General features: G+C 43.4%; 1 protein-coding gene across 1 annotated transcript in view; it reads left to right on the top strand.

Moving 5' to 3' along the window:
- Window positions 1-294: 294 nt before the first annotated feature.
- LOC120051386 (leucine-rich repeat flightless-interacting protein 2-like) overlaps window positions 295-16411 on the top strand; it is a 50750-nt gene continuing 34633 nt past the window's right edge. The window contains exon 1 of the mRNA XM_038998226.1: window positions 295-971. Within this exon, the coding sequence (XP_038854154.1) occupies window positions 876-971 (96 nt within the window). The 5' untranslated portion in view covers window positions 295-875. The remainder of the gene's footprint in view (window positions 972-16411) is intronic.

The following is a 16411-nucleotide window of genomic DNA, read 5'->3' as shown; positions in this document are numbered from 1 at the left end:
ACTGACAGGCCTGCTTCTTGCATTCCAGGGTTATTCCATTCGGGTCATTAGGCTACAGAATATTTGTTAAGGCATCAAACCTTTCTCAAGCTATACGATACATTCTGAACGAAAACACCACAAAGGAACTGCTTTGACAATTGTATGACCAGTAAAATTCGACTGTTTTGAGTACACCCATCCCGTCCATACTGTGTCCACTATCTATCTACAGCAGGCTCGAGGCTCTGCCCCGGAACGTGTATTCATCCCGCTGTGGTCATCATCCGGGATTGCGCTGCAATAAAACTTTCCTCCATCTGCTTTGACATCTCGTCGACTCCCGCGTCCTACTAAAGCAAATAACGAGGACATTATTCAATCGCTATTAGGTCTACCTACAGAACGATTATTTATCAGGCTCGCGTGTGTTCTTGTTTTAGTGTTCCATACCGAAACCTAGGATTAGCTAGATGACAATTCGTTTTCCAAGGCACCCAAAGAGGTAGCCTGATGCTATGAGGGTGTTTTGACACATCAAAGTGACGCGTGTGATATTAGTTGTTTATCAGCAACAGGAATCAAGGATATTCGTGATGCAGTTTGTTACGTTTGAAGGCGGTTACATTGAAACAATGTATCAGAATGGCATCACGTCTCGTGCCTGGGAAGCGAATTGATGATGGATTGTTGTTACATTGTAGCTACCCGATTGAAAATAGTTTACTTCTTTTCGCGTGTTATTGGTGAGCTATTTTTCCATTACGTGGAGATGGTGATTATATTTTTCCAGCGTGCCCTTCATCGTCATCATTCGGCTCCTGTGTTCCATTTTTGAATTTCTTCGAGGCTGACACGTATGCTACAGTAAGGACTTTATCACAGAATACACAAACATGGGAACTCAGATTACTGGCAGTGGAAGAAAAAGAATCCCCAACAGGGAGAGACTGACCGCGGAGGACGATGCCCTCAGTCAAATTGCTCGAGAGGTAAGTTTTGGGATATGTTTTTTCTTCTTATTTTGGGAGGCAGTGCTCGTCATACTGCGCCAAAACTATTCCACGGAGTGCCTTCAATTTAAGCCTATGTTATACATATATATTATGCCAACATAAAGACACGAGCATGTCTATCACACATAGTATAGCCTAGACCAGACGTTCCCAACCTGGGGCAGTAGGACCCCTGGGGGTACTTGGCCTATCCACAGGGGGTACTTAAGAAGACTCGTGAGACTATAAGCTTACTGGTAAAATGCACATGAGGGGGTACTTCAGGGGTACTCCGGACAGAGCAACATTTAGTTGGTGGAATAGTAACCGAAAAAGGTTGGGAACCACTTAGCCTAGGCTACACCAGGACTATTCAAAATGCATCAGTTGCTGCAGCCCACACCCTTCTCAACTGACGAACACAGCGTGGTAATTATTATTCACTGGGTGTAATGGACGTGTATCGTACTGCCTCTCCGATGCTGTATGCAAGGCATTCCCTGGACTAACAGACAAAGACGCATTATTTGTAAAAGGAAACACGGACATTGTTTGCTTGGCCTACATAAACTGGCATGTGGATGGACAGTAGATCAAAGCGACACAATGAATGGGGGAATTGTTGAGGGGTAAATTGCTTGATAAAGACAATTGGGGATGACCTTTGTGGCAAGGACACGTTTGTTTTCTCCTTGCACGTTGAAATGGGTACCAACTGTAATGTCAGATTTCCTAGCTATTGATCCATGTCCTATTCACCTATCACCTGTCATCTATCATCTGTCACCTATCATATATCACCTATCATATATCACCCATCATCTATCCATATATCATCTGTCACCTATCATATATCACCTATCATCTATCACCTATCATATATCATCTATCACCTATCATCTATCCATATATCATCTATCACCTATCATATATCCATATATCATCTATCACCTATCATATATCATCTATCCATATATCATCTATCACTTATCATATATCATCTATCCATATATCATCTATCACCTATCATATATCATCTATCCATATATCATCTATCACCTATCATATATCATCTATCCATCATCACCTATTCATCTATCTGTCTATCATCTATCCATGACGCTTATTAAAGAAGCAGGAGAGAGAGAGAGCGAGCGAGAGAGAGAAAAAGATAGATGTAGGTCATACTGCAATGAGGGGTGCATCTCAATACTGAGGGGAGTCTGAACTGGCTTTCTCCCCTTGTCTCCTCTCTTTACAACAATTTGAGGTCACATGATAGGTGAAAACAAATCAGTGCAGACCAATGACAGGAGATAAAGTAAACCACATCATATAATATCCAAATTTAGCAGATGCTTTTAAACACTTTTCATGTGGCAATCCCAGCAGGAATCAAACCCACAACCCTGGCATTGCAAGCACCATGCTCTACCTACTGAGCCACAGAGACCAAATGTGATGTGAGATGATGTTTTTTGGGGTGGAGGAAACACAATCAGAAGTTGATGGGGATACAATCATAGGGAGACCAACAGACAGTTTGTCATCATACTATATTGAAATCTGGCGCCAGGTAGCCTAGTAGTTAGAACGTTGGGCGGTCACTGGATCAAATCCCTGAGCTGACAAGGTAAAAATCTGTTGTTCTCCCCCTGAATAAGGCAGTTAACCCATTGTTCCCCGGTAGGCTGTCATTGTAAATGGGAATTTGTTCTTGTCTAGTTAAATGAAGGTTAAAATAAAAAAGTCCAGGGCTCTAGTGAGACTCCGGCTAGTATTTGTAAGGACAGGCTTCGGACCAACTATAGACTGAAGTCTGTTGACCAGTGACCACAAAATATTGACTTGCCGCGCCCGGTGCCCATTGCAAATGGCCTCCAAAATGTCACTAGAGTCCAGCTCTTCCATTTTCATCTGGTTGATTTTATCAACATGTAACCCCGGTCCTTGATGATATTAAAACAACTCACCAGTGTAATGGTGTGCTGTAGGTTTTCTGACCAGCCACGTCTGTAAACTGACGTAAAAGCCTCACTATGTGGACCATCATATTCCCCCTGAAAGGTTCTACACGTCCTCACTAAATATCAAAGGGCTTGTTATTCTCTCCTGCTCCCCTGCCATTCTTCTAAATAAAGAAGTATACAGATAATAAGTCAATGTGCAATAAGAATCATATGTGTCTGTACAGAAACACAGAAAGGTTCTATCAGTCAGAACCACTAGTCAGATCCTTGAACACATAAACGTCCCTAATTGTCATGGGTGTGGTGGGAACTAAGCAACCAGGAAGGCAGTGTTTTGTTTAGTTCCTACATCAGAGGAGGGCTTGGTCACCATATGAGTGGCAACATGATGTGAAGGCCCTTCAGAAGACACTCCCACCCGCATGCTAATGAGAATATGATCTGAAATGGGATGTTGACATACTGGAATATAATAACACACTGTGTGCCTCGTCCTCAGAACAGTGTTGACAAAGCTATACAGCTGTTCTTAAGCAGAATATGGGGTTGTTTTGAACACACACACACACACACACACACACACACACACACACACACACACACACACACACACACACACACACACACACACACACACACACACACACACACACACAGGAATGTTCTAATGCAACTACTGCAATATAAAATCTGCTTACTCCAGTCCTGTCTCTCTCCCATCTCTACACACTATAATCTATGGCACTGACAAGACGCCATAATACTCCAATCTGTTGCTCAGTGGAAATGGTTCTCAATGAGACGCCAAGTGTCTCTCAAACCAAACCAAGTGCAGTGAGGCCTGAAGCCCCCAGTCATGTGATAACAAACCGTTGAGAGCTGCAGATGACAGACAGACATCATTAGCAGGTACCTGCTAGTCATATCATTACTGCCAGGGTGTTGTTTGACAGTAATATTCAGCAGGTACCTGCTAGTCATGTCATTAGTACCAGGGTGTTGTTTGACAGTGATATTCAGCAGGTACCTGCTAGTCATATCATTAGTACCAGGGTGTTGTTTGACAGTGATATTCAGCAGGTACCTGCTAGTCGTATCATTAGTACCAGGGTGTTGTTTGACAGTGATATTCAGCAGGTACCTGCTAGTCATATCATTAGTACCAGGGTGTTGTTTGACAGTGATATTCAGCAGGTACCTGCTAGTCATATCATTACTACCAGGGTGTTGTTTGACAGTGATATTCAGCAGGTACCTGCTAGTCGTATCATTAGTACCAGGGTGTTGTTTGACAGTGATATTCAGCAGGTACCTGCTAGTCGTATCATTAGTACCAGGGTGTTGTTTGACAGTGATATTCAGCAGGTACCTGCTAGTCGTATCATTAGTGCCAGGGTGTTGTTTGACAGTGATATTCAGCAGGTACCTGCTAGTCGTATCATTAGTGCCAGGGTGTTGTTTGACAGTGATATTCAGCAGGTACCTGCTAGCTAGTCATATCATTAGTGCCAGGGTGTTGTTTGACAGTGATATTCAGCAGGTACCTGCTAGTCGTATCATTACTACCAGGGTGGTGTTTGACAGTGATATTCAGCAGGTACCTGCTAGTCGTATCATTAGTGCCAGGGTGTTGTTTGACAGTGATATTCAGCAGGTACCTGCTAGCTAGTCATATCATTACTACCAGGGTGTTGTTTGACAGTGATATTCAGCAGGTACCTGCTAGTCATATCATTAGTGCCAGGGTGTTGTTTGACAGTGATATTCAGCAGGTACCTGCTAGTCATATCATTAGTACCAGGGTGTTGTTTGACAGTGATATTCAGCAGGTACCTGCTAGTCATATCATTACTACCAGGGTGTTGTTTGACAGTGATATTCAGCAGGTACCTGCTAGTCGTATCATTAGTACCAGGGTGTTGTTTGACAGTGATATTCAGCAGGTACCTGCTAGTCATATCATTAGTACCAGGGTGTTGTTTGACAGTGATATTCAGCAGGTACCTGCTAGTCGTATCATTAGTACCAGGGTGTTGTTTGACAGTGATATTCAGCAGGTACCTGCTAGTCATATCATTAGTACCAGGGTGTTTGACAGTGATATTCAGCAGGTACCTGCTAGTCATATCATTAGTACCAGGGTGTTGTTTGACAGTGATATTCAGCAGGTACCTGCTAGTCGTATCATTAGTACCAGGGTGTTGTTTGACAGTGATATTCAGCAGGTACCTGCTAGTCATATCATTAGTGCCAGGGTGTTTGACAGTGATATTCAGCAGGTACCTGCTAGTCATATCATTAGTGCCAGGGTGTTGTTTGACAGTGATATTCAGCAGGTACCTGCTAGTCGTATCATTAGTGCCAGGGTGTTGTTTGACAGTGATATTCAGCAGGTACCTGCTAGTCATATCATTAGTACCAGGGTGTTGTTTGACAGTGATATTCAGCAGGTACCTACTAGTCATATCATTAGTGCCAGGGTGTTGTTTGACAGTGATATTCAGCAGGTACCTGCTAGTCATATCATTACTACCAGGGTGTTGTTTGACAGTGATATTCAGCAGGTACCTGCTAGTCGTATCATTAGTGCCAGGGTGTTGTTTGACAGTGATATTCAGCAGGTACCTGCTAGTCATATCATTAGTACCAGGGTGTTGTTTGACAGTGATATTCAGCAGGTACCTGCTAGTCATATCATTAGTGCCAGGGTGTTGTTTGACAGTGATATTCAGCAGGTACCTGCTAGTCATATCATTACTACCAGGGTGTTGTTTGACAGTGATATTCAGCAGGTACCTGCTAGTCATATCATTAGTACCAGGGTGTTGTTTGACAGTGATATTCAGCAGGTACCTGCTAGTCATATCATTAGTACCAGGGTGTTGTTTGACAGTAATATTCAGCAGGTACCTGCTAGTCATATCATTAGTGCCAGGGTGTTGTTTGACAGTGATATTCAGCAGGTACCTGCTAGTCATATCATTAGTGCCAGGGTGTTTGTTTGACAGTAATATTCAGCAGGTACCTGCTAGTCATATCATTAGTACCAGGGTGTTGTTTGACAGTGATATTCAGCAGGTACCTGCTAGTGGTATCATTAGTGCCAGGGTGTTGTTTGACAGTGATATTCAGCAGGTACCTGCTAGTCGTATCATTAGTACCAGGGTGTTGTTTGACAGTGATATTCAGCAGGTACCTGCTAGTCATATCATTAGTACCAGGGTGTTGTTTGACAGTGATATTCAGCAGGTACCTGCTAGTGGTATCATTAGTACCAGGGTGTTGTTTGACAGTGATATTCAGCAGGTACCTGCTAGTCGTATCATTACTACCAGGGTGTTGTTTGACAGTAATATTCAGCAGGTACCTGCTAGTCATATCATTAGTACCAGGGTGTTGTTTGACAGTGATATTCAGCAGGTACCTGCTAGTGGTATCATTAGTACCAGGGTGTTGTTTGACAGTGATATTCAGCAGGTACCTGCTAGTCGTATCATTACTACCAGGGTGTTGTTTGACAGTAATATTCAGCAGGTACCTGCTAGTCGTATCATTAGTACCAGGGTGTTGTTTGACAGTGATATTCAGCAGGTACCTGCTAGTCGTATCATTAGTGCCAGGGTGTTGTTTGACAGTGATATTCAGCAGGTACCTGCTAGTCATATCATTACTACCAGGGTGTTGTTTGACAGTGATATTCAGCAGGTACCTGCTAGTCATATCATTAGTGCCAGGGTGTTGTTTGACAGTAATATTCAGCAGGTACCTGCTAGTCATATCATTAGTGCCAGGGTGTTGTTTGACAGTGATATTCAGCAGGTACCTGCTAGTCATATCATTAGTACCAGGGTGTTGTTTGACAGTGATATTCAGCAGGTACCTGCTAGTCATATCATTAGTACCAGGGTGTTGTTTGACAGTGATATTCAGCAGGTACCTGCTAGTCATATCATTAGTACCAGGGTGTTGTTTGACAGTGATATTCAGCAGCTACCTGCTAGTCATATCATTACTACCAGGGTGTTGTTTGACAGTGATATTCAGCAGGTACCTGCTAGTCATATCATTAGTGCCAGGGTGTTTGTTTGACAGTGATATTCAGCAGGTACCTGCTAGTCGTATCATTAGTGCCAGGGTGTTGTTTGACAGTGATATTCAGCAGGTACCTGCTAGTCATATCATTAGTGCCAGGGTGTTGTTTGACAGTGATATTCAGCAGGTACCTGCTAGTCGTATCATTAGTGCCAGGGTGTTGTTTGACAGTGATATTCAGCAGGTACCTGCTAGTCGTATCATTAGTGCCAGGGTGTTGTTTGACAGTGATATTCAGCAGGTACCTGCTAGTCATGTCATTAGTACCAGGGTGTTGTTTGACAGTGATATTCAGCAGGTACCTGCTAGTCATATCATTAGTACCAGGGTGTTGTTTGACAGTGATATTCAGCAGGTACCTGCTAGTCGTATCATTAGTGCCAGGGTGTTGTTTGACAGTGATATTCAGCAGGTACCTGCTAGTCGTATCATTAGTGCCAGGGTGTTGTTTGACAGTAATATTCAGCAGGTACCTGCTAGTCGTATCATTAGTGCCAGGGTGTTTGACAGTGATATTCAGCAGGTACCTGCTAGTCATATCATTAGTACCAGGGTGTTGTTTGACAGTGATATTCAGCAGGTACCTGCTAGTCGTATCATTAGTACCAGGGTGTTGTTTGACAGTGATATTCAGCAGGTACCTGCTAGTCGTATCATTAGTGCCAGGGTGTTGTTTGACAGTGATATTCAGCAGGTACCTGCTAGTCATATCATTACTACCAGGGTGTTGTTTGACAGTGATATTCAGCAGGTACCTGCTAGTCATATCATTAGTGCCAGGGTGTTGTTTGACAGTGATATTCAGCAGGTACCTGCTAGTCATATCATTAGTACCAGGGTGTTGTTTGACAGTGATATTCAGCAGGTACCTGCTAGTCATATCATTAGTACCAGGGTGTTGTTTGACAGTAATATTCAGCAGGTACCTGCTAGTCGTATCATTAGTGCCAGGGTGTTGTTTGACAGTGATATTCAGCAGGTACCTGCTAGTCATATCATTACTACCAGGGTGTTGTTTGACAGTGATATTCAGCAGGTACCTGCTAGTCGTATCATTAGTGCCAGGGTGTTTGACAGTAATATTCAGCAGGTACCTGCTAGTCATATCATTAGTACCAGGGTGTTGTTTGACAGTGATATTCAGCAGGTACCTGCTAGTCATATCATTACTACCAGGGTGGTGTTTGACAGTGATATTCAGCAGGTACCTGCTAGTCATATCATTAGTACCAGGGTGTTGTTTGACAGTGATATTCAGCAGGTACCTGCTAGTGGTATCATTAGTGCCAGGGTGTTGTTTGACAGTAATATTCAGCAGGTACCTGCTAGTCATATCATTACTACCAGGGTGGTGTTTGACAGTGATATTCAGCAGGTACCTGCTAGTCATATCATTAGTACCAGGGTGTTGTTTGACAGTGATATTCAGCAGGTACCTGCTAGTCATATCATTAGTGCCAGGGTGTTGTTTGACAGTGATATTCAGCAGGTACCTGCTAGTCATATCATTAGTACCAGGGTGTTGTTTGACAGTGATATTCAGCAGGTACCTGCTAGTCATATCATTAGTACCAGGGTGTTGTTTGACAGTGATATTCAGCAGGTACCTGCTAGTCATATCATTAGTACCAGGGTGTTGTTTGACAGTGATATTCAGCAGGTACCTGCTAGTCATATCATTACTACCAGGGTGTTGTTTGACAGTGATATTCAGCAGGTACCTGCTAGTCATATCATTAGTGCCAGGGTGTTTGTTTGACAGTGATATTCAGCAGGTACCTGCTAGTCGTATCATTAGTGCCAGGGTGTTGTTTGACAGTGATATTCAGCAGGTACCTGCTAGTCATATCATTAGTGCCAGGGTGTTGTTTGACAGTGATATTCAGCAGGTACCTGCTAGTCGTATCATTAGTGCCAGGGTGTTGTTTGACAGTGATATTCAGCAGGTACCTGCTAGTCGTATCATTACTACCAGGGTGTTGTTTGACAGTGATATTCAGCAGGTACCTGCTAGTCGTATCATTAGTGCCAGGGTGTTGTTTGACAGTAATATTCAGCAGGTACCTGCTAGTCGTATCATTAGTGCCAGGGTGTTGTTTGACAGTGATATTCAGCAGGTACCTGCTAGTCATGTCATTAGTACCAGGGTGTTGTTTGACAGTGATATTCAGCAGGTACCTGCTAGTCATATCATTAGTACCAGGGTGTTGTTTGACAGTGATATTCAGCAGGTACCTGCTAGTCGTATCATTAGTGCCAGGGTGTTGTTTGACAGTGATATTCAGCAGGTACCTGCTAGTCGTATCATTAGTGCCAGGGTGTTGTTTGACAGTAATATTCAGCAGGTACCTGCTAGTCGTATCATTAGTGCCAGGGTGTTTGACAGTGATATTCAGCAGGTACCTGCTAGTCATATCATTAGTACCAGGGTGTTGTTTGACAGTGATATTCAGCAGGTACCTGCTAGTCGTATCATTAGTACCAGGGTGTTGTTTGACAGTGATATTCAGCAGGTACCTGCTAGTCGTATCATTAGTGCCAGGGTGTTGTTTGACAGTGATATTCAGCAGGTACCTGCTAGTCATATCATTACTACCAGGGTGTTGTTTGACAGTGATATTCAGCAGGTACCTGCTAGTCATATCATTAGTGCCAGGGTGTTGTTTGACAGTGATATTCAGCAGGTACCTGCTAGTCATATCATTAGTACCAGGGTGTTGTTTGACAGTGATATTCAGCAGGTACCTGCTAGTCATATCATTAGTACCAGGGTGTTGTTTGACAGTAATATTCAGCAGGTACCTGCTAGTCGTATCATTAGTGCCAGGGTGTTGTTTGACAGTGATATTCAGCAGGTACCTGCTAGTCATATCATTACTACCAGGGTGTTGTTTGACAGTGATATTCAGCAGGTACCTGCTAGTCGTATCATTAGTGCCAGGGTGTTTGACAGTAATATTCAGCAGGTACCTGCTAGTCATATCATTAGTACCAGGGTGTTGTTTGACAGTGATATTCAGCAGGTACCTGCTAGTCATATCATTACTACCAGGGTGGTGTTTGACAGTGATATTCAGCAGGTACCTGCTAGTCATATCATTAGTACCAGGGTGTTGTTTGACAGTGATATTCAGCAGGTACCTGCTAGTGGTATCATTAGTGCCAGGGTGTTGTTTGACAGTAATATTCAGCAGGTACCTGCTAGTCATATCATTAGTGCCAGGGTGTTGTTTGACAGTAATATTCAGCAGGTACCTGCTAGTCATATCATTACTACCAGGGTGGTGTTTGACAGTGATATTCAGCAGGTACCTGCTAGTCATATCATTAGTACCAGGGTGTTGTTTGACAGTGATATTCAGCAGGTACCTGCTAGTCATATCATTAGTGCCAGGGTGTTGTTTGACAGTGATATTCAGCAGGTACCTGCTAGTCATATCATTAGTACCAGGGTGTTGTTTGACAGTGATATTCAGCAGGTACCTGCTAGTCATATCATTACTACCAGGGTGTTGTTTGACAGTGATATTCAGCAGGTACCTGCTAGTCATATCATTAGTGCCAGGGTGTTGTTTGACAGTGATATTCAGCAGGTACCTGCTAGTCATATCATTAGTACCAGGGTGTTGTTTGACAGTGATATTCAGCAGGTACCTGTTAGTCATATCATTAGTACCAGGGTGTTGTTTGACAGTGATATTCAGCAGGTACCTGCTAGTCATATCATTACTACCAGGGTGTTGTTTGACAGTGATATTCAGCAGGTACCTGCTAGTCGTATCATTAGTACCAGGGTGTTGTTTGACAGTGATATTCAGCAGGTACCTGCTAGTCGTATCATTAGTGCCAGGGTGTTGTTTGACAGTGATATTCAGCAGGTACCTGCTAGTCATATCATTAGTGCCAGGGTGTTGTTTGACAGTGATATTCAGCAGGTACCTGCTAGTCATATCATTAGTGCCAGGGTGTTGTTTGACAGTGATATTCAGCAGGTACCTGCTAGTCGTATCATTAGTACCAGGGTGTTGTTTGACAGTAATATTCAGCAGGTACCTGCTAGTCGTATCATTAGTACCAGGGTGTTGTTTGACAGTGATATTCAGCAGGTACCTGCTAGTCATATCATTACTACCAGGGTGTTGTTTGACAGTGATATTCAGCAGGTACCTGCTAGTCATATCATTACTACCAGGGTGTTGTTTGACAGTGATATTCAGCAGGTACCTGCTAGTCATATCATTAGTGCCAGGGTGTTGTTTGACAGTGATATTCAGCAGGTACCTGCTAGTCGTATCATTAGTGCCAGGGTGTTGTTTGACAGTGATATTCAGCAGGTACCTGCTAGTCATATCATTAGTGCCAGGGTGTTGTTTGACAGTGATATTCAGCAGGTACCTGCTAGTCATATCATTAGTACCAGGGTGTTGTTTGACAGTAATATTCAGCAGGTACCTGCTAGTCGTATCATTAGTGCCAGGGTGTTGTTTGACAGTGATATTCAGCAGGTACCTGCTAGTCATATCATTAGTGCCAGGGTGTTGTTTGACAGTGATATTCAGCAGGTACCTGCTAGTCATATCATTAGTGCCAGGGTGTTGTTTGACAGTGATATTCAGCAGGTACCTGCTAGTCATATCATTAGTGCCAGGGTGTTGTTTGACAGTGATATTCAGCAGGTACCTGCTAGTCATATCATTAGTGCCAGGGTGTTGTTTGACAGTGATATTCAGCAGGTACCTGCTAGTCATATCATTAGTGCCAGGGTGTTGTTTGACAGTGATATTCAGCAGGTACCTGCTAGTCATATCATTAGTGCCAGGGTGTTGTTTGACAGTAATATTCAGCAGGTACCTGCTAGTCATATCATTAGTGCCAGGGTGTTGTTTGACAGTGATATTCAGCAGGTACCTGCTAGTCATATCATTAGTGCCAGGGTGTTGTTTGACAGTGATATTCAGCAGGTACCTGCTAGTCATATCATTAGTGCCAGGGTGTTGTTTGACAGTGATATTCAGCAGGTACCTGCTAGTCATGTCATTAGTACCAGGGTGTTGTTTGACAGTGATATTCAGCAGGTACCTGCTAGTCATATCATTACTACCAGGGTGTTGTTTGACAGTGATATTCAGCAGGTACCTGCTAGTCATATCATTAGTGCCAGGGTGTTTGTTTGACAGTGATATTCAGCAGGTACCTGCTAGTCGTATCATTAGTACCAGGGTGTTGTTTGACAGTGATATTCAGCAGGTACCTGCTAGTCATGTCATTAGTGCCAGGGTGTTTGTTTGACAGTGATATTCAGCAGGTACCTGCTAGTCGTATCATTAGTGCCAGGGTGTTGTTTGACAGTGATATTCAGCAGGTACCTGCTAGTCGTATCATTAGTGCCAGGGTGTTGTTTGACAGTGATATTCAGCAGGTACCTGCTAGTCGTATCATTAGTGCCAGGGTGTTGTTTGACAGTGATATTCAGCAGGTACCTGCTAGTCATATCATTAGTGCCAGGGTGTTGTTTGACAGTGATATTCAGCAGGTACCTGCTAGTCATATCATTAGTACCAGGGTGTTGTTTGACAGTAATATTCAGCAGGTACCTGCTAGTCGTATCATTAGTGCCAGGGTGTTGTTTGACAGTGATATTCAGCAGGTACCTGCTAGTCATATCATTAGTGCCAGGGTGTTGTTTGACAGTGATATTCAGCAGGTACCTGCTAGTCATATCATTAGTGCCAGGGTGTTGTTTGACAGTGATATTCAGCAGGTACCTGCTAGTCATATCATTAGTGCCAGGGTGTTGTTTGACAGTGATATTCAGCAGGTACCTGCTAGTCATATCATTAGTGCCAGGGTGTTGTTTGACAGTGATATTCAGCAGGTACCTGCTAGTCATATCATTAGTGCCAGGGTGTTGTTTGACAGTAATATTCAGCAGGTACCTGCTAGTCATATCATTAGTGCCAGGGTGTTGTTTGACAGTGATATTCAGCAGGTACCTGCTAGTCATATCATTAGTGCCAGGGTGTTGTTTGACAGTGATATTCAGCAGGTACCTGCTAGTCATATCATTAGTGCCAGGGTGTTGTTTGACAGTGATATTCAGCAGGTACCTGCTAGTCATGTCATTAGTACCAGGGTGTTGTTTGACAGTGATATTCAGCAGGTACCTGCTAGTCATATCATTACTACCAGGGTGTTGTTTGACAGTGATATTCAGCAGGTACCTGCTAGTCATATCATTAGTGCCAGGGTGTTTGTTTGACAGTGATATTCAGCAGGTACCTGCTAGTCGTATCATTAGTACCAGGGTGTTGTTTGACAGTGATATTCAGCAGGTACCTGCTAGTCATGTCATTAGTGCCAGGGTGTTTGTTTGACAGTGATATTCAGCAGGTACCTGCTAGTCGTATCATTAGTGCCAGGGTGTTGTTTGACAGTGATATTCAGCAGGTACCTGCTAGTCGTATCATTAGTGCCAGGGTGTTGTTTGACAGTGATATTCAGCAGGTACCTGCTAGTCATATCATTACTACCAGGGTGTTGTTTGACAGTGATATTCAGCAGGTACCTGCTAGTCGTATCATTAGTGCCAGGGTGTTGTTTGACAGTGATATTCAGCAGGTACCTGCTAGTCATATCATTAGTACCAGGGTGTTGTTTGACAGTGATATTCAGCAGGTACCTGCTAGTCGTATCATTAGTGCCAGGGTGTTGTTTGACAGTGATATTCAGCAGGTACCTGCTAGTCATATCATTAGTGCCAGGGTGTTTGACAGTGATATTCAGCAGGTACCTGCTAGTCATATCATTAGTGCCAGGGTGTTGTTTGACAGTGATATTCAGCAGGTACCTGCTAGTCATATCATTACTACCAGGGTGTTGTTTGACAGTGATATTCAGCAGGTACCTGCTAGTCATATCATTACTACCAGGGTGTTGTTTGACAGTGATATTCAGCAGGTACCTGCTAGTCATATCATTAGTGCCAGGGTGTTGTTTGACAGTGATATTCAGCAGGTACCTGCTAGTCATATCATTAGTGCCAGGGTGTTGTTTGACAGTGATATTCAGCAGGTACCTGCTAGTCATATCATTAGTACCAGGGTGTTTGACAGTGATATTCAGCAGGTACCTGCTAGTCATATCATTAGTGCCAGGGTGTTGTTTGACAGTGATATTCAGCAGGTACCTGCTAGTCATATCATTACTACCAGGGTGTTGTTTGACAGTGATATTCAGCAGGTACCTGCTAGTCATATCATTACTACCAGGGTGTTGTTTGACAGTGATATTCAGCAGGTACCTGCTAGTCATATCATTAGTGCCAGGGTGTTGTTTGACAGTGATATTCAGCAGGTACCTGCTAGTCATATCATTAGTACCAGGGTGTTGTTTGACAGTGATATTCAGCAGGTACCTGCTAGTCGTATCATTAGTGCCAGGGTGTTGTTTGACAGTGATATTCAGCAGGTACCTGCTAGTCATATCATTAGTGCCAGGGTGTTGTTTGACAGTGATATTCAGCAGGTACCTGCTAGTCATATCATTAGTGCCAGGGTGTTGTTTGACAGTAATATTCAGCAGGTACCTGCTAGTCATATCATTAGTGCCAGGGTGTTGTTTGACAGTGATATTCAGCAGGTACCTGCTAGTCATATCATTACTACCAGGGTGTTGTTTGACAGTGATATTCAGCAGGTACCTGCTAGTCATATCATTAGTACCAGGGTGTTGTTTGACAGTGATATTCAGCAGGTACCTGCTAGTCGTATCATTAGTACCAGGGTGTTGTTTGACAGTGATATTCAGCAGGTACCTGCTAGTCGTATCATTACTACCAGGGTGTTGTTTGACAGTGATATTCAGCAGGTACCTGCTAGTCATATCATTAGTGCCAGGGTGTTGTTTGACAGTGATATTCAGCAGGTACCTGCTAGTCGTATCATTAGTACCAGGGTGTTGTTTGACAGTGATATTCAGCAGGTACCTGCTAGTCATATCATTAGTACCAGGGTGTTGTTTGACAGTGATATTCAGCAGGTACCTGCTAGTCATATCATTACTACCAGGGTGTTGTTTGACAGTGATATTCAGCAGGTACCTGCTAGTCATATCATTACTGCCAGGGTGTTGTTTGACAGTAATATTCAGCAGGTACCTGCTAGTCATATCATTAGTACCAGGGTGTTGTTTGACAGTAATATTCAGCAGGTACCTGCTAGTCATATCATTACTACCAGGGTGTTTGACAGTGATATTCAGCAGGTACCTGCTAGTCATATCATCAGTGCCAGGGTGTTGTTTGACAGTGATATTCAGCAGGTACCTGCTAGTCGTATCATTAGTGCCAGGGTGTTGTTTGACAGTGATATTCAGCAGGTACCTGCTAGTCATATCATTAGTGCCAGGGTGTTGTTTGACAGTGATATTCAGCAGGTACCTGCTAGTCATATCATTAGTGCCAGGGTGTTGTTTGACAGTGATATTCAGCAGGTACCTGCTAGTCGTATCATTAGTGCCAGGGTGTTGTTTGACAAATACAGACAGGCCAGATTCAGAATCCTTAGTCAATGATTAAACACGATGTTTGGGGGTGTGTCCCTGTGGAATTAGGAGGAATTAACAGATAGACAGCTCCAGTATTAAAAGGAGGGGTGGGGGTGGGGGGCAGTACAGGGGCCCATGGTGGGCTTGGGTTGGGGGCATGTGAGGAGGAAGAGATGGGCTTTTGGCTGACTTTCATGTTCTAGCTGGTGAAGTCTGACCTACTGGGCAAGCTGACAGCTGTTCCCTTGGGTTTCACATATATGTGTGTATTGGTGTGTGTACATGTTCATGTGTGTGTGTATCCACTTTTGTGTGTGTGTTTGTGTATATGTGTGCATGTGTGTGTATATGTGTGCATGCGATCTGTGCATGTGTGTGTTTGTGTGTAAAAGCACTCAGCAGCCCCTCTGCACCAGGGGATTGGACTGTGTCTATGCCAGTGACCTGCATCTCTTAAGCCTCTCAGCATCATCCACATCCTGCTTTAATCGCAGGTTGACATTTATTGTCATGAGTCTTGTCCTGAAGGCAGAATTTAGCGATTTCCCCTTAGATAGACCAGCTGGAAAGTCAAAATTGGCTATATTGTAAAAATTCCTGAAAAAAAGAAGTGCTTTTTGGTCTTAATTTAAGGTTAGGCATTAGGGTTAGCAGTCTGGTTAAGGTTAGGGTTAGGTTTAAAATCAGATTCTATGACTTTGTGGCTGTGCCAGCTAGTACTCTGCAGAGCTGCCTCCAGAACAACATTCATGAAGAAAAACGTGAACCTGCGCTTTAATCACTGCTGGCATAGTGGCATGGCAACAATAACCAGCTTTTACTGTATTCTGG

This window comes from Salvelinus namaycush, chromosome 7, assembly GCF_016432855.1.
Source record: "Salvelinus namaycush isolate Seneca chromosome 7, SaNama_1.0, whole genome shotgun sequence".
Classification (NCBI taxonomy): Eukaryota; Metazoa; Chordata; class Actinopteri; order Salmoniformes; family Salmonidae; genus Salvelinus; species Salvelinus namaycush.
This window is presented reverse-complemented; position numbering and strand designations above follow the sequence as displayed.